The sequence below is a fragment of the Aphis gossypii genome, chromosome 2, assembly GCF_020184175.1.
Source record: "Aphis gossypii isolate Hap1 chromosome 2, ASM2018417v2, whole genome shotgun sequence".
In the NCBI taxonomy this organism is placed as follows: Eukaryota; Metazoa; Arthropoda; class Insecta; order Hemiptera; family Aphididae; genus Aphis; species Aphis gossypii.
The window spans coordinates 71,934,284-71,958,142 of NC_065531.1; the positions used below are offsets into that span (position 1 = coordinate 71,934,284).

The 23,859-nt window shown below is 25.3% G+C and overlaps 1 protein-coding gene across 1 annotated transcript; it reads left to right on the forward strand.

Moving 5' to 3' along the window:
- Positions 1-4,456: 4,456 nt before the first annotated feature.
- On the forward strand, positions 4,457-22,163 carry LOC114129891 (fatty acid synthase-like). The gene is made up of 34 exons (XM_027994747.2): positions 4,457-4,566; positions 8,538-8,697; positions 8,779-9,102; positions 9,171-9,371; positions 9,646-9,884; positions 10,387-10,620; positions 10,757-10,960; positions 11,072-11,206; positions 11,317-11,547; positions 11,617-11,806; positions 11,869-12,098; positions 12,189-12,493; positions 12,667-12,814; positions 12,931-13,041; positions 13,124-13,232; positions 13,309-13,743; positions 13,832-13,992; positions 16,176-16,340; positions 16,404-16,637; positions 16,706-16,899; positions 16,998-17,198; positions 17,269-17,338; positions 17,410-17,583; positions 17,643-17,822; positions 17,884-18,082; positions 18,179-18,371; positions 18,437-18,579; positions 18,649-18,757; positions 18,835-18,973; positions 19,126-19,408; positions 20,664-20,947; positions 21,016-21,243; positions 21,572-21,796; positions 21,902-22,163. The coding sequence occupies exons 2-34, from the start codon at positions 8,559-8,561 to the stop codon at positions 22,091-22,093; spliced, it is 6,609 nt and encodes a 2,202-aa protein (XP_027850548.2). The 5' UTR covers positions 4,457-4,566; positions 8,538-8,558; the 3' UTR covers positions 22,094-22,163.
- The last annotated feature ends 1,696 nt before the right edge of the window (positions 22,164-23,859 follow it).

Below are 23,859 nucleotides of genomic sequence, written 5' to 3' on the forward strand. Positions count from 1 at the left end.
CTTCTATCTTTATATATATAAAAATAAATACAAAAATGTATAACATTTCATCAATTGAGAACGGCTGGATCGATTTCGCTCATTCTTATTTTGTTTGGGTCGTAATTTCCAGGATAAGGTTCTTATGTAAGAAAAAGTTAAGAAAATTGCACGGAAAATTAAAAAAAATACAATGAAGAATAAAAAATACCGATGACTACTATTACTATTATTATTATTACTATTTTATTTTCGGTAATCATGATAACAATGAACAATTGTTATTATTATTTATTTTCCCCATTTTTGTAACATTTTTCACTGATGATTCGCTCCTATTGGTCGCGAGAGAAAGTGCTTATGTAGTACAATTTTAGGAAAATCCGCCAGAAAACTTCGGAATCTGGATGTAAAAAAACAACAACTGTCACTGCAGTCCAGCAAGAAAATAAACTATATTAAGGTCACTATTGATTATGATTGAATATAATAATTATAGACCTGTTGTTATATTTTGTTAAAACCATAACAACAAAAATAAGAATTAGCAAAATAAGTCAATGTCTACAGTAAATTTCAAATTCACAGCAATAAACTAACATAACAAGTTATACCAAGTTTTATTGTTTTACCAACAGGCAACAATATAAAAACCACAAGATGGCACATTATTGTATTTTACCCACCGTAGTAAAATAAAAAAATGATATAACTTTGAAACTTAAGTGTTAGAAATTATAAGCTTACGTACACATCTCGCGGGGTCCGCAATCCACCACGTGTGGATTGCCTACATGATAATATACTGCTCGCATAATCATAAGAGAGACTCACGGCAACGGCAAGCAGAATGACTATAATATTATGACTTGAGTAACTCACTGACTAATAAACGTAGAGCCTGAACAATGATAGATCGATGCTTACAATTTACACGGTACATTCGTAAAATCGTACCACAAATTTAGTGTGCAATAAGAAAGCATTTTAAAGTGGTGCTTGCACAAGCTTTTTGAGAATCAAAATGGTCAATGAAAATGTCTAATATTTGAACACCGTTAAACCGAATATTAAAATATAACAAACTAATCAAAATTCGAATCATATTATAAAATTGGAATTTTTAACGGGCAACAAAGTGCACGGGGTCAGCTAGTAAATAAATAAAATAATTTTATTATTTTAGAATTAAATAATTTACAACATTTTATTTAAAAAATCTGTTATTTTAGATTGAATTTTGTATAAAAATCACACTCTATTTTTTATCTAGTTCTTCAAAATGTGTTTTTGGACTACATTTCTCCAATATGACCAAAAATAACCGTCATAACATCTGTATAGCCACTATACAGTCATAATAATTTTAACCAATAAATGATTAAATTTAAAAGAGTGTAATATTTTATTCGGAGGTATATTACGCCTATTGGCTATTTATAGAATTTTATGATGCCATCTTTAATTGTTGTCAAGGCAATATCCTTAGAAGTGTATCACGGAGACAATTTTTAATTCAGTTGCCTTTCACACTCTATAGTAGACGTATTTGAAGAGTTAATTGTTATTTTAAAAATTTAGATTCTGAACGGAGTGATGAATGTATTGATTTTACAATGACGTATATATGTTTTTTTTTTGTGTCTGTGTACAGCATAACTAGTCGAAATAATGCTTCAATTTCAAACTTCGGGGGTGGTTTCCGATGGAAAAGTGAATATCCTTGGTGCATATAGAGGTAAAAAGTAAACATTTTCAAAAGTTTTCAAAAAAATCGAGAAAAACAAAAAAAAAATGACGGAAAAACGGGAATTTTTACGCAAAACCAGTTTTCGACCGAATCGATTTTTTTATATGGTTGTAATTCAAAAACTAATCACTGTAAATACTTGAAATTTTCACCAAATGTTTATGTTAGTGTTATCTATATAAAGTATACAGTTAAATTTTCAAAAATTTTTGACTTTTTTTGAGTTTTTTATAGACCACTGAAATTTTCGATTTTTATGTGAATTTTTTTTTGAAGTGTCGGTAAAAAAATTTTGGATGACCAAAAAAACTTGAAAATTTAATACAAGGTTCCTTATGAGTTGTTTTTATTGTAGCTAAAAAAATTAAAAATCGTTAGTCACAATTTTTTTTTATAAGCGTTTATAGTTCAAATTTTTACGAAATCTGTCGAATCGTGTGATTTTTTTTTGTTGCTTATTATACTTTAAAATCCGAGCCCTATATATATATATATATATATATAATATATATATATATATAAGTTACTAATAAATTGATAGTATCTTCATGTATTTTGAGTGGAGGGAGAAACCCTATTTTAGTCATACCTAATCACACACTCGACCGGACGAAGATCTGAGAAGGGATGGCGTGGAAATGGTTAATTAAATAAATTATTAATTAACCTAACTGTTTCAGCAGTGCTTCATGACTTGAACGGTTCATAATCGTCTGAGCCAATAAAATTTTACTCGGTAACTCGTCAATCTGTCCCTTTTTTGACCGTTGTATGACTCATAAAATGATAAAAAGAAAAGGGATTGCTATATATTTGTTTAACGTTTGGTTACCTCTTTATTGGACGTCCTGTACATATATACTGGGGTGGTCCTTATTTATATAGGTGGAATATATTTTTTTGAAAAGTTAACTCAGTACCTTCTCAATTTGTTTAGTTATATGAGTAACTTAGGTAAAATTTAGAAGGTCTCACTCAACCTCTTCTGGTGCCACATCGGGGTTTAATATGACAAAAGGGCCGGTTAGTTTTCTTATTACTTTATTTAATTCAGAAACTATCATACTTAGCGTAAAAATGTAAGTACATAAATAATATATTTTAATATTGTATATAAAAAAAGTATATCACAAAAATAGTCGTGAATCTATCATTTTTTTTAAAAAAAATTGATAAGGAATATTAAAATATTGTATTTATTTCTTGAAATTTATTTTTTTCGGTTCATTCGCGCCTAAAATTTATCGCATAATTTCGTGTTTATATTTTAATACGAGTATTGTGTAGGTATAACACAAATATTTATAAGTATATTTTTTCAGTAATCATAGTAATATATTATATTAATTTAGTGTTTTATATTAACTTTGTCATTTGTCATTAAATTCAGTGCTAAATCATATTTTTAATTAATTTATGTTGTTTTTAATTAATATGCCACAAAACCGCATTTGTCACATAACATTTAACATTACGAATGTTTGCGGCTACTTGAAATTTTTAACAATTAATATTATTGTATTTTATAAATTACACAAAATAACATTTTCAAAATCAATTCATGCTACTTCATATTACTAATCATTGTAAAATAGATATTACAATAATAGCAATTAAATGTATATTTAGGTAGTAATATACAGTCTGGTGGACCATCTCCCCTCAAAATAGTTTTTCGTATGTAATGATCTATCATTTCATTCAAATTAAATAAATACCTACATTAATATAATGACTTACTCAATGATGATTAATACTCCATACAACCTCGGCAAAATAATTAAATAATTTCCTCTTTTTTTCTTGTGACTATTATTATGTTTTGGAGAATTAAAAATCTTCAACCTATAACTTTAAGGTTTTTCTGGTAGAAATATGAATCTAATTGATAGTGACCGGCCAAAATTTAAAAAATAGGTGCTACCTATATGCATTTCAAAATAATTTAGAACTTGTCATTAATTAAAGTAAAAACTTTAAAAAAAAAATGATAAATAATAGTAATCAATTTGGAGTCAATATAGTTATTACGCAAATCGATATCAATACATTAATACAATTAAGTAAATCGAAAATGATATCATTATTTTTCCATTAAAATGTATTGAATACCTGTACTACAACTAAGTATTATATTTAATTTTCAAAAAACATTTAAAATCTGCAAATTATAAATTTTATTATTTGTATTAAAATTTTTTATAATATGATACACCTATACAATATTCACTTTTTATGTAGTTATTTGCCTAATTATTAAAACCTGATGATTATAATGAGTAATTGTGTAGTTTAATTATACTATTATTTAATTGGAATGGTGCTATGTGTTATTTACTTCTTGTTTAATTAAAAAAAAAAACCATTTAATTAGGTCATTGTTATAAAAGGAAATTTATTAATCTATTATTAACAAACAAATTTACTATTTAGTATTCATAAATATTTATATAATATACATAGCCTTTCTCAACACACCATAGTGTATGTTTAAAATTAAAAATAAATCCTTATGAATGAAATGTTCTATGATAATTAGTGTTTACTTTATGTATGATATAAATATATAATGATTTGTCGTGTTATTATAATATTGTAATTTTTTTTTCAGAGTCACTAAGCTATTACTTGTATACCTAGTAGGTAAGAATAGGTATCTACGTATATCAATATGCATTTAAATTTTGACCTTTATGTGTTTGATGATGTTAAGATATTATAAATACCTCCTGTTTTATATTATGAATATAGTTAAGCTTGAGAGAAGTCTACGTTCAGTACAATTTTATGAAAGTGTCAGACGTTTGTCAACGGTTTCATAACAAATTCAAAATCAGGTATATTTTAAAAAATATGAATAATATTTAAACTTTTAACTTGTTATCTATTTCTATTCAAATTACTAGTCTATTCGTTTTTAAATAGTGAGTTTTTATTATCTAAAAATAAAATGATATACTACCTATTTAGTAAATCTTTATAAACAAAATTAAATAATAATTGTTCGAATAATTGTTTGTGTGAGTGTGCATATGTGTATGTAAGGGGGTAAAAAATAAACTACAGCCGATGGATTTCTCCTATAAATCGATAAAGTTCAACACTTACTCATAAATACGTATAATATAAATATAATGTTTGATATAGTTATAGTTTGATAAAATAAATACCTTATTTTAAAAGTTTTTTTTATGTAAAACTTATTTGAACATTTAGTAAAAAATATTTCTTCGCGTTGTGAGTTTTTTTTTTTCTAAGTTGACAATTAAATATTATAATATGTTAAAGTACTTATAACATTTTTGAGTTTAGCGTGTAATAATTTTTAAGGTATTTCACAGTTTAGGTTATGTATTGTATTGTATAAGTTTCAAATAAGTTTATTGATTAGAAGGTACGTTCATAACTACAATCTAACGAATGAGTAGTAAATTCAATAGAAACACACGTTTCCTATAAGACTATAACGTTTAAAATATCATGCAATAATAATTGACATCAATTGTGTATCAAAAGTCCAACTTAAAATATGTTGAGAAAGTAATTATTAAATAATTTATTTTAAATTTTAACATGCCATATAAAATATTTTTTTTATAATAATTCAATTATATAAATAATAAATATGATTATTATTTTTTAATTTTAACCTATATAGGTACGTATATACCTACTTAACTCAAATAATGTTTTATATAATTAATCGAAAACTACTTATAGTTAATAATTTTTAGCCTATATTTCAATATTCTTGTTATTTAATTTAGCAGATATATTTTAATGCATTATTACAACAGAATGAATGAAATTTATTTGATCGGGATAAATAAATAATTCAATTTAATACAAAATCTAATATTGATATAAAATGAACATAATGATAAATTAACAAAAGTTCTACATTAAATTGTATTGTGAGTTAACTTAACTTAGATTAGACTTTTAACCTGACAAAGTAAAAAAAAAAAAAAAATGAAAGTTAAATAAATTGGCTATAGTCAGTACTTTATTAGTTGGATTTAAATTACTGTAATTTTAGCGTAAGTAGGAGTGTAAGATGCATGAGATACTGCAGGAGATACACAAGAGACATATTTTAAAAATATCAAACTCAGTAAATCAGGATAGTGGATTTGAGAATTAAATAATTTGTGGAGTCAAAGTACCTACATCAATCGATTTTCTTATTTTTTTTTTTTTTTTTTTTTTAAAAAAAGGTCAGATATCAAGTTCCTATGCTAATTTTTTAAGAAATAAAATCTGTTTTATTTGTTTTGTATGCAAGTACCCGTAGTTATCGATACTGAATACGTTCAATTGTGTTTATTAGATTAGTTGAGTAACAGTTTTAAATAACTGAGACGTATTCTTAAATCAAACAAACAAGAAAAAATTATAAAATATTTCTTCAGTCATAGCGTCAGTTGTCAAAATTTTCAATATTTATATGAATATTAAAAAAGATATTGATTGATAGCAATATACATACTTAAATTAAAATCTATGAAATGATATATAATGACAAACGGTTCTGAAATTTAATTTCATATAGTAAAATGTATAAAATAAATAATACGTAAAAGTTGTATACCCACAAAAAATGTTTTTGAATAATAATAAAATAATTAACATTTCTATTCATCGTTAAAATACTCAATTTTATTCAGATTAAACTAAAAATATGTATAAAAATAATTGTGTTTTTATTTTATTTTAGACTTTTAGAAGATTGAGCTTAATTTTTATATCTTAGCTCTAAATTGAAAAACCTTCATATCTTTCAATAGCCTGAAAAGGGTTTGAAAATTAAACAATACAAAAAAAAAAATTATATACATATTTTGTAAAAAATTAAATATTTACAAACATTTATTTTTGTATTAAAACTAAAAAAAAAAAATCGATAAATACTAAGGATTTTAAATTTTAACATTTGTAAAGTACTAACTAAATCCAATTTTCTATCCAAAACAGCCTTTAAGTCGACTACTTATCGTATATACAACACATAGACGCAAACAAACAAAAAAATTAGTCTACCTTATTGAAGAATAAATATTTTTATCATAGTATTAAAATATTTAATCAATAGGAATTTAAACTAAAACTGTGATACCAAAATCAATGTTAACTATTATTATTACATAATAAATTAAATGCTAATACGGTTAATGGGTTAAAAAGAAGAAATAATTGAATTGTGGCCTTATGTTTCCGCTGCATTTATTATTATGGCATGCATTTACTATGAATACACAATTCAAATAATTCCATCCTGGAACAACATAATAATAATTCATAATTTTAGATTGAATTCGATTTAATTTTTAACTTTTACATACGTAATATCAATATGTAAATTTTTTAATACAATAACAATGAAAATTCACTAATTATTTATACTTGTACACATATGCATATTAAAGATTTAATTTAATTTTGTTTTCAATGTAAAAATTCATTTTAAATTATACTTGTATCAAATTCAAATAATTATTGTACACAGTATTATTTTACTCCTTATTCAGCTATTTAACAAATTTTAAAATGAAATTTTTACATCAAATATAAATTTTTATTTCAATTTCTTTGTATAAAAAAGTTATTTTAACTACTATAACTACTATTTCTTCATACAATTTATAGGTGAATTAGTATTGAATTCGGAATATAAAATAAAACTATAATTAAAAACTACAAAGCTATAATAATTTATGATTTGTAATAAAATATCCAGAGTATGTTCTCAAACTTGGCCATACATCATTTATTTATTTTAATTTAAACTGTCTAAGATAAATTATCTATTGTAGCCATGTATACCTTATATTACGAATAAAAAAAAAAACAAAATAAAATATTAGTAGCTTGGATATTTAATTTTAAACTAACAAATTAAGAAGTTTCACATTTATTTTCAAAATTAAACTCTAAAATATCTGCTATTTTCATTGAATACATTCTTGACATTTAAAATTAGGTAATATATAATGTATTACAAATTATAAAATATTTAAAATTATTATTTTAGATATTAAGTTCAACGGATAAATATATATTATTGATAAAAAACGGAATGTGCATAATAATATTATTTTTTTTAATATTATTCAAAATGTAAAGTTGTCTTAATAAGTTAGGTATATTATTTTTATAATTTGTTTTAGTTATAGCACTTGTCAATAATCAAGGTAAATAATTTTAATGCACTCAAAATCATAAAAATACGCATATTAAAAAATCAAAATTTACACTAAATATTACGCTTTTATATTTTATGTTTCCGTTAATAATAACATAATTTAATAATAATAATATGATATACATATTACATATATTCATTAATAAAACATATTTTTTTTTTATGATTCTTAATATTATTATATGGTAATAAAGATTTTCTATTATAGGCTAATATATTTATAAACGCATAAAACTTTTTTGAAATTTACAGATATAATTGCCGCGTATTTTTTAAAAATCAGAGTCATTTCTGTTTAATTCTTCTCAGAGTTACCATTATAGATATATAATTTGTTATTAAAAATATTTTTCAATATTAGAAAGACATTTTGTCCATTTGTCTGATGAATGGATTTTAATACAGATATTTCCAACGATGTTGTCGAGTTATCTAAAAAAAATTTCTATGTTTGCAATTTAATACAATTTTCATATAACATTATAACAATAACGCATAATTATTTTTAAATTTAGATACCTATTGTTATAATTTTTTTATAGTTGTTTAAGAAAAATAAACTTTTCAGTATTCATGTATATTAATATATTATATATCTATTATAAGGCATTGAATAATTAATAAACAATGGCTGAACAAAAAGAAGAAATTGTAATATCAGGTATTGGAGGAGTATTTCCTGAATGCGATTCGTTGGAAGAGTTAAAAGACTTGCTATTTAGCAAAACCAATGGAGTAACAATTGATTCGAGAAGATGGAAACCAAGTACATAATTATTTTCAGTTATTAAATACTATCGTTATTGATTTTTATTTTATTTTTTTCCGATCATATTATGTTAAATAGATGAACTTGGTGCTATTGCTGGGACCGGAAAAATGAAAAATGTTGACAAATTTGATGCAACGTTCTTCAGTGCCCATCCTAAGCTGGCTGAAGCGATGGATGCAATGACGAGAATCTTCATAGAACGTTCAATTGAAGCAATTTTCGATGCAGGTTTGAGTCCAGCAGATTTACGAGGAACAAATACAGCTGTATTTTCGGGCTCAGCTATAAGTGAAACAGAAATGTTTACATTAGACTCCTCTAAATTTGCTGCATTTTCAATGTTAGGACGGAGTAGAACAATGCAAGCAAATCGCGTTTCATACATTCTAAATTTAACAGGTACATTAAAACATATCATGCTAAAAATAATAGTGTATCTAATTGACACACAAATAAATTGAATGTAGGACCCAGTTTTACAATGGATGGAGGATGGATTTGTGGATCAAATGCTTTAGAAAAAGCCAAAAGAATGATTGAAAATGGTTTTATATCTTCTGCAATTGTTGGAGTTACAAATTTAGCACTAAGGCCAGAAATACAATTTCAATTTCAAGGACTGAATAGATTAAATAAAAATATGCAAACCAAATCATTCAGTTCTGATGGTAAATATTTTTTAACGAAAAATAAAGAAGTAAAAATATATAATAATATTTAATATTTCACGTTGACTCATGTTTTATCTATCACTTAAAATAATTTTTTTTTTTTTATTTAATTAAGAATGCAACTAGAGGAGCTATATAGTTTACATTTAACTAATATATTCATTCGTATCGATGTAAACAAATACTACTTAACTACACATACATACCTACGAGATGTCTTAACATTTTAATATGTATTTTAAATTTATTTAATTCGCATTATATTTTTAAGCTGATGGTTATAACAGATCAGAAGCTTGTATTGTAATGTATCTTCAAAAAGCATCAGAAGCCAAACGTTCCTATGGAACTTTATTGAGTGTAAGATCAATACAGTTTGGAGACCACGAAGGACATATAACTGAGCACAATGGAAAGAACTTAAAGTCATTACTGTTGGATTCTTATAAACTAGCTAATATCGACCCAGCTTCTGTAGAGTTCATTGAAGCTTATGGGTCCGGGATAAAGGTGATATTAACCAGTATTTGGTTAAACAATATATGTTAACTAATGATCAAACTTAGTAAAGATTTCTTTAATAATTTAAAATTGATACATTTAAATAAACACACATTCATTAAATATTTCATTACATATTACTAAAAAATAATTAAGATTAAAATCGTACGTATTGTGGTGTATTATCCATGCAAACAAAATTTGACGACAAAAAAACCAGTTATTTAATCAAATTCCAAGATTGAAAATAAAATTTGTTATTCAAAATAATTTTTAAATATATTTAAAACTATTATTATACATTATATTAAACTGTTACATTATATGCGTTGAAGAAATCACTGAATATGTATATTTTACTGCGGTTAATTCATTTAAATTATATATATTATATATTACATATATATTTAATCAGTAAAAACTTTAATAATAAAAAATTGTTTATACAATTTAGATATTAGCAATAAATGAGTAAAAATAAGTATTAATGTAATATTGGGTCATTTTTTAGACCGAAGATGCTATGGAGTTAAATATTTTGGATGAAGTATTTTGTACTAAGCAGAGGAAGATTTCATTAAAAGTAGGTTCCATAAAAAGCAATATAGGCCATTGCGAGGTGTCTGGTCTCTTTATGTCAATTTTAAAAGCTATAATTATACTGGAAAGTGGTTACATACCACCCAACATCAATTACTCAGAACCAAATAAAAGTGTAGCAGCCTTAAAAAATGGAAAAATTCAAGTAAGATTTTATTACAGCTGAATTTTTCATATCTATATCTATTAATACTTTATGGAAAAAATTTTTTGATCAAAAAAGTATTGTTTATTAATCAATATACGTAAAATGTATAAACGTTTATAATTTTATCATAAAGGTGATTATCGAAAAAACTCCTTTCAATGGTGATATTATCGGAATTAATTCTTTTGGCTTTTTAAACGCGTTTAGCCATGTTATTCTAAAAAGAAATAATAAAGAAAAACAAGTATTCAAAAATATCAGCAGTAACGATTTTATACCAAGACTTATACTCGCATCTGGGCGGAATGAAGAAAATACTAGAGCGACTCTAAATAAAGTAAATACAAATTTTAGTTATATGTTATTTTTTAAATTATTTATAGTAATTTTATGCAACGTAAAATTCCAATTTAAATACGAATATATATTTATTGATTACAATTATTAGATCAAATGTCACGGAAACGATCTAGAATATTTGACATTGACCAATGACGTGTTTACCAGGAATATCAATGCTCATTTCTTCAGAAGTTTTTCTATTTTCCCGACGTTAGATGAATCACGGATAGATGAAGTTTGGGTGATTCACATTTACTTAATATAACTATTGCGATTTAATTATAAAATATACAATAAGATTTTATTAATATTTTCCAATAAAAAAATATAACATTAGTATAATATTTATAGAATGTTGATATGAAGAAACGCCAAGTATGGTTTATATTCTCAGGAATGGGGTCACAATGGCAGGGAATGGGTACACATCTTATGAAACTTCCAATTTTTGTCGATGCAATAAACAAATGTGATATCATATTAAAGCCTCTAGGAGTCGACATCAAATACATAATAACCAGCCAAGATCCGAAAATATTTGATAATATACTTAATTCTTTCGTTGGAATCGCTGCCGTTCAGGTTTAAATCAATAAAATAATGTCTTAATTTGTACAATAAGTATATGTATCGTACATTCATATTTTTTAGATCGGATTAGTAGAAGTTTTGAAAGCACTAGACATTGTACCTGATGGGATTATAGGCCACTCTGTCGGAGAATTGGGATGTGCCTTCGCAGATGGTTGTTTTACGGCTGAAGAAATGATATTATCTGCGTATGCTCGAGGTCGAGCTTCCGTAGAAACAGAACTTATCCCTGGAATGATGGCCGCCATTGGTAATATCTGCAATTGCCACCAAAATATTTTTAATAAATTTTTTTTTTAACTTATTATTTAGGACTTGGATATGACCAAATCAAAGGGAAACTTCCACATGACATTGATGTTGCTTGTCGTAATAGTTCCACTAGTTGTACAATTTCGGGTCCAGTTGATAGTATCAATAAGTTCGTTTCAGAATTAAAATCCGAAGGTATCTTTGCAAAAGCCGTTAACGTTGCTGGCATAGCATTTCACAGTAGATATATTCAAACCGCTGGACCGACTCTGCTTAAATTTTTGAAAGACGTTAGTTCAATAAATTTAACATAATATATATTATTATTTTCGTTTAAATAATGTGTAAATATGTTTAAACAATGTACTTATTTTTTATAGGTAATCAAAGTACCAAAAAAGAGGTCTTCAAGGTGGATTAGTAGTTCGTTGCCTGAAACGGAATGGGAAACTGACCTCGCAAAGTATTCTTCACCTGAATACCATACAAACAATTTATTGAGTAGTGTGTTATTTGAGGACGTTCTAAAACATATACCTAGTGATGCCATTGTAATTGAAATTGCTCCTCATGGTCTCCTCCAAGCAATATTAAAAGAAGCATTACCCGAAACAGTGACAAATATATCACTAACAAAGAGAATGTATGGAGATTCAATTCGATTTTTACTTACTGCTATAGGAAAGTGAGTCATCGATTATTATCTTTTGTACTGTTTTGCCTTTATCGAGTCACTAATTTGTTAATTAGTGTAATATTATTTATTTGTTAGTTAGGAATTTAGGATATTGTGTCCCTAGACGCGCAGCCATATTTTATTTTATTACATTATCATGTATTATTTTACTTTTATTTTAGGATGTATACAAATGGTATTAATCTGAAAATCAGAGATTTGTATCCAAAAATTACGTTTCCCGTTAGTCGAGGTACTCCAAGTATTCAAAGTTTACCTTTTTGGGACCATAATGAGCAATGGACACCTGTTGTAACCACCAATTCACAAGTAATAATATTATACATTCAATTCAAATTTTTACATATCTAAATTATACTATAATTTTATTTTTATTAGATATTTTAAGTTTTTTTTTTAATACATTTATTTTGCTTAAACATTAGATACATGGATTCTTTGGTGAAAGAACAACTTCAATATTAGTCAATAATAGCATTCATCTAACCGAGTACCAAATTCATGGTGTTCATATTATACCATTTGCTTATATACTAGTAAGAAGATTGTACCATACTTATTTTTTGTTTTTAATACTTTGTTAGATATTTTCATATGATTTGATTATTGTTTGTTTAGATGAATACTTGGGAAATGTTTGTTGAAATTAATTCTAAAACATTTTCTGAAGAATCTGTTCAATTCGATAATCTACATTTTAAAAATAATATCAAAGTTCATCCAAATAGTAAATATTTTTATCCGATAAAGCTATTAAATTTCAATATTTTCTATTGTAACAAAGTGATTTCTTAATCTTACAGATGTAGCTGAAGGTAATTTAATGATTCAATGGGGATCTGGTCATTTTGAATACTATTTAAACGATGAGGTTATTTTTTCTGGTCAAATAAGCTTCATAAATAATGAAAATTTAAATATGAAAACAGAAAATACAATAGAATCTGATACAACATCTGATAACTTCCAAGAGTGTGTATTAAAAGATGAAATATATGAGATATTCAAAAACAACGGATTCAATCTAGGGGACAATTTCAAAAATATAACCAAATTTAATAGTTATAAAAAATATATCCAAGGAAATATAAAATGGAAAAATGATTGGATTTACTTTCTTGATGGCTTATTTAAATTTCCTATATTACAAAATTTAGGTACATATCCAATAGAAACTCCAATTTCTATTAGACAAATGAGTATAAACCCAACATTATACAAAACAAATACAGTTAAAGGTAACACATTCATTGTACATGGATTATGTTAAAAGTTTTTATTTAAATATTAAAACGTACTGCTTAACAATTATATTTTTGTTTTAAGATGTATGTGTAAACTACAACACTGCAACTAAAGAAATAACATGTGAAGGAATAAAAATAACGGATATTAAAAATGGTCATTCAGTATTGCCGTTGATTAATTCTGCAGTAGTTAATTTACAAGAAGAGATATTTGTTCAATTCAACCACTCACAGTGCAAAGTAAAGTAATATTTTATTTATCAATAGGAAAATTATTCAATATGTTTATTACTAAGTGTCCTACAGTACAGCTCTTCATATAAATAATCATCACAATTTTAATTATGAATTACAATTATTGTATTACTATTTATGTGTACAATTTAACAAATAAATGTATACTAACAATAGAAAATGCAACTTTTACAGATACGTTTTTAAACATTATAATAATATATTCTAAATATAATAATAGAACTGAACTGTCCAAGACTTAAAAATAAAATAATTATTGCACGCCCAGTAACACAATATATACATTTAATATACATATTACATATAGTATACACACTGGGTGATTCGTTTATCAAACACTCATTATTTCAACATACCTATATTAAAGTTAAAATTCTGCTCGAAATAAAACAACATATTTTTTAACATATTATATATTTTTTAAATATTATTTATTGTTATAATTATCTAAGAATTTTACTTTTTTAAATGATAATATACATTTTTAATTTCAAATTCCAAAGGAAAATTTTTTTCAGAGTATTTCAAAACATAAAAATTGAAATTCGAGCGGAGCGGTTATGTTGTATTACTACTGAAAAATTAAAAAAAAATATTTAAAGATAAAAAATTTAAAAAGTTGTTTATTTCGAATAGATATTTTTTCGATTGGAAATTATGTAAAAAAAAATATTTTCATAAATATTCATTGATTTTGAAATAATGAATGTTGTTTACTAAAATATATATGTATATACTAGCTGACCCCGTGCACTTTGTTGCCCGTAAAAAATGCCTATTCTATAATATGATTCACTAAGACATTTTCATTGACCATTTTGATTCTCAAAAAACTTGTTCAAGCACCACTTTAAAGTGCGAATTTTGTAAAATGCTTTCTTATTGCCCACTAAATTTGTGGTACGACTATTTAAATTAAAAACATCAATCTATCATTGTTCAGACTCTACGTTCATCAGTCAGTGAGTTAGTCAAGTAATAATATTATAGTCATTATGCTGGGCGTTGCCCGTGAGCTTCTTATGATTATGCGAGCAGTATATTATCATGTAGGCAATCCACCACGGGTATATATATTAAATTAAGAGCATGGCCAGGGAGCTTAATTTTACAATGATGTTTATTTTATTATTTTATTTTTTCTGTGAACAACTTTTTAACTGGAAAACTTGATCCAATAGGTATACGCATGTATTCATTTTGTAATAAAAAAACATTGTTTTCTAATAAACAATTTTTCGATTTATTGATATTTTCTATAAAAGTCTAAGAACTATCAATAAATAACCAGAAAACACAATTTTGTAGATTTCATATTGACAATAATTTATTTTTAATAGCAACTTCTGACAATCTATAGACATGTTAGTTTCAAAGTTTTTAAACACAAAATTATACTTATTCCTACATTTTATACTATCGTGTAAATAAAAATATTAAATATTCGTCGTATTCAATACATAATCAAAAAATTATACTAGTTCTATTACATCAACAAAGCACCGTTCAGAAGTGATTAGTTGAATACAATACAATAATTTATCATTATGTTCAACCAATACATTCATTTCAGAGAAAATTACTAAGTAACGAAATATATTTGAAACCATAAAAAGTATTTATTTTTTTGTTTTATCGGGCTTATAAATAAAACTAACGAAAGCTAAAACTATTAACAATTTTAATGATAAATTATTATTATGATAGTGAAAATTGGTCAATATAGCTGCAACTAAACAATAAACAATAAACACTCAAAGAATTTAGATATAAATTATATAAAAATTGAGGAGAACGAGATATTTTATACTATTTACCGATATTTCACAAACTATAAAGTTGTGGAGTAATAATGGTGGTATGGGTAGATTTTATAGTATACTCAATACTGACGCTATAACGTTAAATAATTATGAATTTATATCTATTCTATTAATTTATATTTATATTTATATTTATTAAAAAAGTTTAACTCAAGTACTAAACACCAGACAACTTAAAATTATAATATTATCCAACTAATATAATTTTCAATAGGATGGTTATATGTGTATATAATATGTAAACAATTGAAAAAAATGCATTAATCTTAATTCATTTCAGAAATTATAAAAATATAAATCTATTGTAAGTTATTGTTCTACATATTTAGTACTTTTTAATTTTAGAGTATCAACCAATTCATTTACGATTCTATGGATATAATAACAGATAATTTTGATCGATCCTCGGAAAAAGTAATTTTATGTACTCCGTACCACTTTGACGATCATATATCTAAATTATGTACTAAAACAATTAAACAAATCTTAGAAAATCAATTATTAATGAATGTAAGTATATTTTAAATATAGTTGTAAAATAATATTTAAAATAAAATAAAATATATCCATTAGAACGAGACATTAAACTGGTATGATGTTAAAAATGCACCGAAAAATGATGAATCTAGAAGATTTATCACAGTTACTAATGTTAATTACTTACAAGATACAACAAGAGCTTTAGTTAATTTAAAATGTAGTTATATTATAGTATGTTCAAAACAAAAACTTCAAGATCTTAAAGATTGGAAAATAATTACTCAACAACAATTTGACAATAAATGTTGTTTAGGATTGATGAAAAAGGTAAATGTAATATTAATTGATTATTAAATAATAGCTTAAATCATTTTTTTTTAATATTTTTTTTTTAGATTATTTTTATAGACAAAAACATAATATCTATAAAACCAACAAATGATAGATACGATTTGAGCATTTGGAGAGCATTAGAGACACAAAATTCAACAAAAGGCATGATTTATATAATTTCAAAGTCTGAGCCGTTGGAAGGCATTAACTCTTATGTTAATGCAATTTTACAAAAGTATAAATCAAAGAAATTAAGGTGAGAACATAACACAGAATTTAGATACAAAAACAATTAAATATAATATATATATATATATGTATATAAACATTATAAACGTACTTTTTTTTTTTTAGATTTTTGTTTATTTTGGATTCAAACGCACCAGATTTTAACTCTAATCAATCATTCTATACTAATCAACTATCAAAAGATTTAATTGTAAATATATATAAAAATGGTGGTTGGGGTTCTTATAAGAGAATTGTTCTTCAAGATTTAAAAGATGATATTAAGATCAACAAAAATGTAGTGTTTAAAAATTTTACCACAAATACGTAAGTGAAATTTAAAAATATATTTTCTAATTTTATATTCATATTTGTACACTATGTTATGTTATTTCAGTCAAAATAAATTAACAGTAAAATATCTAGGATTGAATTTCAAAGATTTAGTTGTTGAAGAAAACACCGAAGTAATTATTTAATACATAATATATAAATGATGAAGTTATAAAGAATATAATATTTTATTTATTTTTATTAGAACGAATTTGGACCTTTGGAATACTCAGGGCATATTGACAATAAAACCATTATGGGAATTACTTCACTCGATGAAATATCTACTCAAATAGTTTATGACCCAATATTATCATGGCCTATACCATCGACATGGTCACTAGAAGAAGCAACAACTGTTCCTCTAGCATACGCCATGGTGATTATCCTTTAAATTAATAGCAACAAAATAAACTAATTTCATGTCTGCCGTTTCAGAGCTATTATATTTTTAACGTCTTATGTAAACTTCGAAAGGATAATTCTATTTTAGTAACCTCAGGATTGCATCCAATAGGTCAAGCTGCAATTGCAATAAGTTTAGGTATGAAATGTGAGACTTATGTTATTGTTGATTCAGACCTACAAGCAGATCAATTATGTGGAATTTTCCCGGAGGTATTAAATTATTAACCATAGCGAAGAAAAAAAACATAATGATATAAAATTTAAATTGTAGCTTTTGCGATCAAGAATATTTATAAACACTAACAACAAATTTGATGTTCAACTAAAAATGATAACCAAATCAAAAGGAATAGATTTTATATTGAACTTTTTGAGTGGTGAATCATTTGAAGCTGCTTTTCGCACATTGACAATGTTTGGAAATTTCTTCCATTTCTCAAAATCAGATATGAAAAATCAAAGACATTTAGGTAATCTTACAATAGTATTTTATAACTATTTCAACTGTTAGTGTTGCTGTATAAGTAGTATATAGATTATAAAAAACAAATGTTATAATCCCAAAGGTACACGAGTATTTTTGAAAAACACGGCGTTTTTCACCATCAGTTCGAGCATTTTATTAAACGAAAGTGTTCTCAATAAACAAATTGTACAACAAGCATTCACAGAGGGTTTGATTGAAGGCGTGATAAAGCCTTTCCATAGGAATGTTGTGACTACGTCATTGAGTGGCGTTAACGTTTTCAACACAATGAGGTGAAATAGCTATAAAATTCATTCTAACTATATAACATAATGTTATTGATTTGTGTTTAATTTAGATCTAACGCTGAATCGACTACGTCTGAAAAAGTTGTATTTTCTATAAACGATAATAACAATGATGACGAGAGTCCTAAGTTAAAAGAAAAACTTCAATATAAACCATATGAATGTCATCCTAATAAAATTTACCTAATAGTTGGTAAATATTTTTCTATTTTTTAAATTTGTTAAATTTACTATATAAATTAAAATTTGTTTTAAATTACAGGAAATAGAGGAGATTGGCTAGACCTTGCAGAATGGTTGGTTGACCGAGGTGCTCAAAAAGTTGTCATCATTGTCAAAAGGTGTTTAATGTCATCTACTGTTTGTAGAAGGTTTGTAAATACTTTAATGAATGTTATAAATAAATACAAATATATAATACTTTGTATGGTTAAATTTCCCTAAATAGATTTGATAGACTTATCGCACGAAACGTATCAGTGCAAATTGAATCAGATTTGCAATTAAAATCAAAAGAAGAAACCCTTAACTGGTTAAATAATTTGACAAATTTTAAAATTTTGGATGCAATTTTTATAGTCAACCAGGTATTGTAAAATAATCTATCAAACGTCATAAGAGCACATTAATAAAAAATATCATAATTGTTATGAATATATAAGTATAATACCTATATTTATATAGAAATAATTAAATATATTTATAAATGTAATGTATTTATATTTTTTTTTTGTCATAGCTTGATGTTAATAAAATTAATAACCTTCGACATGCTTTTGAAAAACATACGAACAGAACATCAACAACACCGTTCGTATGTTTATTGAGTAATGGAAGTTCTATTTGTGCTGAGCTTAAATCAATTGGGTTGAACGCTTTAAATATTTCCTGGGATGGAACGTCTTCGAAACCGACAAATACATCCAAAATATTGCCTTCATTGGATGTTTTATTACAGAAATCACACACAGCAGAGTCTTCATCATTTGTATGCTCAGAATACGGCTCCCTTAAATCAGAAAGTAATATATTTATATTAAATACAAAACGTGTGGTAGTCTTACCCGGATTAAAGATCAATTGGTCCCTGGTATATCACAATACACTCTTGGTAGTTTCGACACACAAGCTAAAACCATTTTCATTTCAAAAAAATGTTGATTACTAATTTAAGTTACACATAATTGTATAAATTTTTACTTTTAAACATTAAAATTAAAATTAAATAACTATGACATATTATACATAACTATAATTAATATTGTTTAAATAAATATATATATTATAGTCAACAAACAGTAACAATAACAAATTCTATTTTAGGAAGTGTTAGACATTAAGAGGACACTATACCCGCATGTGTGGTCTCTGTCTTATACACGCGTAACATAGTTAAAAACTGTTTTGCGCGGGAAAACTTTACTCTCTCGATATTTTTATCCAAACAACCAAAACTATAAATTCTATTTAGAAGAACTTTACCTGTGACGTAGCATTTTAATTTTTTTGATAACATGAATACAATTAAAGTTATCGGTTTGAGAACTTTTGGTTTTTTTCATTTAATTATTAAAATTTATTGGTTACCACTATCAAAAAAATTGAAACGCTACATCACAGGTAAAGTTATTCTCAATGCGATTTAAAATTTTGGAAATTTTGATATAAATATCGAGAGAGTAAAGTTGTCCCACGCAAAACAGTTTTAACTATGTTAGGCGTGTATAAGACAGAGACAACACATGCGGGTATAGAGTCCTTTTAATATAAAATATTGTCACCGCATGCGAAACGTCAAAAACATCTAATATCAATTAATAATTGAATATGTTAATGATATGAATTATTGAATATAATTAAATGAATAACATAAACCCTATTGTTCTATATTGTTTACAACTGAAATACACTTGTTAACCAACCTCATTATTATGAAATTATTAATTATCATTTTTTCCTGATTTGAATAAGAATTTTATTTTTTGAAATTTCATTTGAATATGAATTGATTAATAGACATTTAAATAATATAAAAATATATAAAGATATACAGTCTTAAGTCGATTCCCACATATAATCACTCGTAATCCGGACTTTGTGGGGAAACCAATGTTTTACAGAAATAAATAAATTTTTTAACTAAAAATAGAATTTTCGCATATACACTGTATTGTATTATATAAATAAAAAAAATTTAATGTATGTAATATATTTTATTGCGAGTAGCACCATTATATTTTCATTCTATTGAAAATAAATATATTTTTGTTTTATTAGGCTATCAACAAATTAATAATATAATATCAAATATTTTCCCCGAATCAAGTGATGAATTACATTTTTTTAATGATGTACAAGCTCAAGAAACAAAATTTATCGAAGTTTCAACAAAAAGTCCTAGATTATCACAGTTAAAATCTGTAATACCTGTGTTCTTAATACCTGGATTTAAACCAAAACTTATAAAAACGTTCTACGAAAAATTAAGTTACCCAGTTTTTGAAGCCCAATTATCCGATGATATCAATTCAATCGATGAATTATCACACATTTTAGTAAATGTAAGGTATAAACAAACTGATTCGTCGAAATATAACTAAATTGATTTTTATATTTTATTCGGGTACAGAAACTAAAAAAGATTACAAATCAAAAATATGTATCTATAATTGGTGAATCTTGGGGTGGAACCGTGGCTCTTAAAATGGCTCAAATATTGGAAGCAGAAGGAACATTGACTACTGTAACATTATTAGAAGGTGATCCAGAAATGTTGGCTGAGTGTGCGAAACAATTTCTATCGAATGGTTATATCAATAAAAAACTAAATGCCATATATGGTTCATTATCAAGTGAGGTAAATATAAAAATCCATTTATTTATCAACATTTTTATCAAAAATATTTATATTTCTACTTTAAAATAGTAAGTTTTATGTTCTTAAATGATGTATTTAAGTATAGTTATGTAGGTATGTGAACAAATTCATATAGATATAAATTATCTAAGTTAGGTATACGATTGCTTGATAAATATTTTATATAGGTACTTAAATTTAAAAAAATACTCTTAGTTATTAAGTTTTCAGGTTCATATATGTACTCATATGTATAATACATTATGACGTTTAATAATTTACTTTAATTGAAAATCAGTAACATTTTTTTTTTTTATGATATATATAGTTCTCTAAGAAACCAATACAAAAACATGATGAAGAATCCCAATTGAAAAATATGTCGACTTATCAAAAACTATTTGAAGAAAACACACAGAAAGCTTTAAATACTATTCGCTATAGGTTACAAACATTATTAGAAACTAAGCCACTTTCAAATAAAATACAATCAAAAGTTGTAATATTTAGATACGAAAAAACGTCTAAATTTTATAGCACCAACTTAAAGGATGTAAGTTTTACTAAGTAATTTTTTTTTATTTCCTGTTTTCTTGAATTTAAATTAAGGGAAAATACGGTTATCCGTTATGTATAAATTATTTTGTTTTATTTACAGTATTGTGTCAACCCACCATTTGTCCACATCATTTCTGGAATGGATTATAAGCACATGATGGTAGACAAGAAAATGATTGAAATAATTAATAATAATGTTGTTCATTCGTATCCGACAGGGGTGGAATTATCGCTGAGTGATAAATACAAAAATTTCTACTTTTACATGCAAAAATATTTGAAAAATACATAAATAAAAATAATAAATAACGATATTATAGTTGGTTTAAATGTTCAATAAATGTTAAAATTATTAATACAAATTATTTTGTGATTAAAGTTGTTTTTAACTCCAAATTAATGTATTTTAAAGTATGTTTTTGGTACTAACAAGTTTTTAGTTTTACTCGCTTTGAAAAATATTTCAGCAATGTATAATAATATACAAATAGTGCGAAACAAAATATTGGTCAACACTTTTCGGTAAGATTCTTAATAACACTCTATTGAGAAACGATGATGTTTAGTGGTTTAGCCAATATTTTATTTTGGCTATACCTTTTATCATTGTAGCTAATTAATCACTTTATTCATACATATTGAAAGGATTTTATCTGTTTCCCTATTACCTTTAAAATTTTAATATCGAAACTGAGGTTAGATTAAGTTATAGTATAAATACCTACTTATTTAACACTATAATACTAGTTAAGCAATATTTTTGATAACATCTAATACTCATAAAAGAGTATTGATAATAGTATTATCAGAGTACATCGAGTAACTTTTAACTTTAAAATTAACTTACATTTTTCTATATTAACTCAACTTAACGAGTTAAAATAATTAGTTAACTTGCCCAAAATTGCTTGGAAGTGAATTAAACATACGATTTAAAATGATTGCAATCGACCATAATAACGATTTAAAACTTTAATAAATATACATCGATAAAAATTAATGACAAGACAATTATTACTGTCATGATTTCATAAAAATCGTATACGTACAATTTAAAAAAAAAATGTATTACTTACTTTGTTATAAATTATGTGGTGATTTATAAATTGATTGATTAATGAATATTATATTAATTGTCATTCGCCTACATTATATCATGGATGTCACATTATTATTTATTGTATAGTAATGCAAAAATAGGGCACGTGCGTACTATATATATATATTTATCTATTCTTTTTAGTTATATATATATATATATATTTAATCTACTAGCTGTCACCTGTGTGCTCCGCCTTCGAGGATAGCTGTTTGCTAATTGTGGAGCTGTTTCTTTGTCTTATAGTTATTTCGATCATATAATGCTATAAAGTGTACATACCTTATACCTACCTACGTAAAATTATAACAATTTAAGGTGTTGATAAATTCTCATAAATATACTTATAAATAATAAAAACAATTTTTTTCTCACATTAATATCATTATTCTTACAGCCGGGAAATATATTATATAATAATATTATAACTTCGTTAAATGAACAACAATAATAATGATTATTATTTATTAAGCAACAACATTTGGCATGGTATTCTGTAGGGTTTCGTATCATACAGCCAATCAGAGCTACTGACTTACTATAGTATTTTCCTATTGGTTATTATTATTATTGGATGCGTTTTAACCTATCTTAACTACTCGAGTCTCAAGATTAAGTATGCCAGTCGTAGTTAGAACTCAGTGATGAATACTTCAAACCGCACAGGACCGTTCAAAATACCGAGCCATTGTCACATCTCATATACGTCGACAATAATAACTGATTTACCGTCGATTCTATAAACATATTCTAAGGTGGGTCGTAGGCGATTTCTCATAAATATACGTCGCATTTACATGTTCTATTGAACCACTCATTACACATTAGTACATGACCATCGCCAAAGGTATACACGGGAACAGTGTCGTAGGAATCCGGCAGATAGTCGATGGGTATGGTCCGAGTGGTTAGAACAGTTTTTATTTATTTTGAGGACATCACAGTATAATGCTATTCAT

Coding starts and splice junctions, on each gene's coding strand:
- LOC114129891 (XM_027994747.2), top strand. CDS start 8,559: ATGGCTGAACAAAAAGAAGAAATTGTAATATCAGGTATTGGAGGAGTA. Junction 11,207..11,316: donor CACGGATAGATGAAGTTTGG/GTGATTCACATT, acceptor TAATATTTATAG/AATGTTGATATGAAGAAACG. Junction 21,797..21,901: donor ATAGCACCAACTTAAAGGAT/GTAAGTTTTACT, acceptor TTTTATTTACAG/TATTGTGTCAACCCACCATT.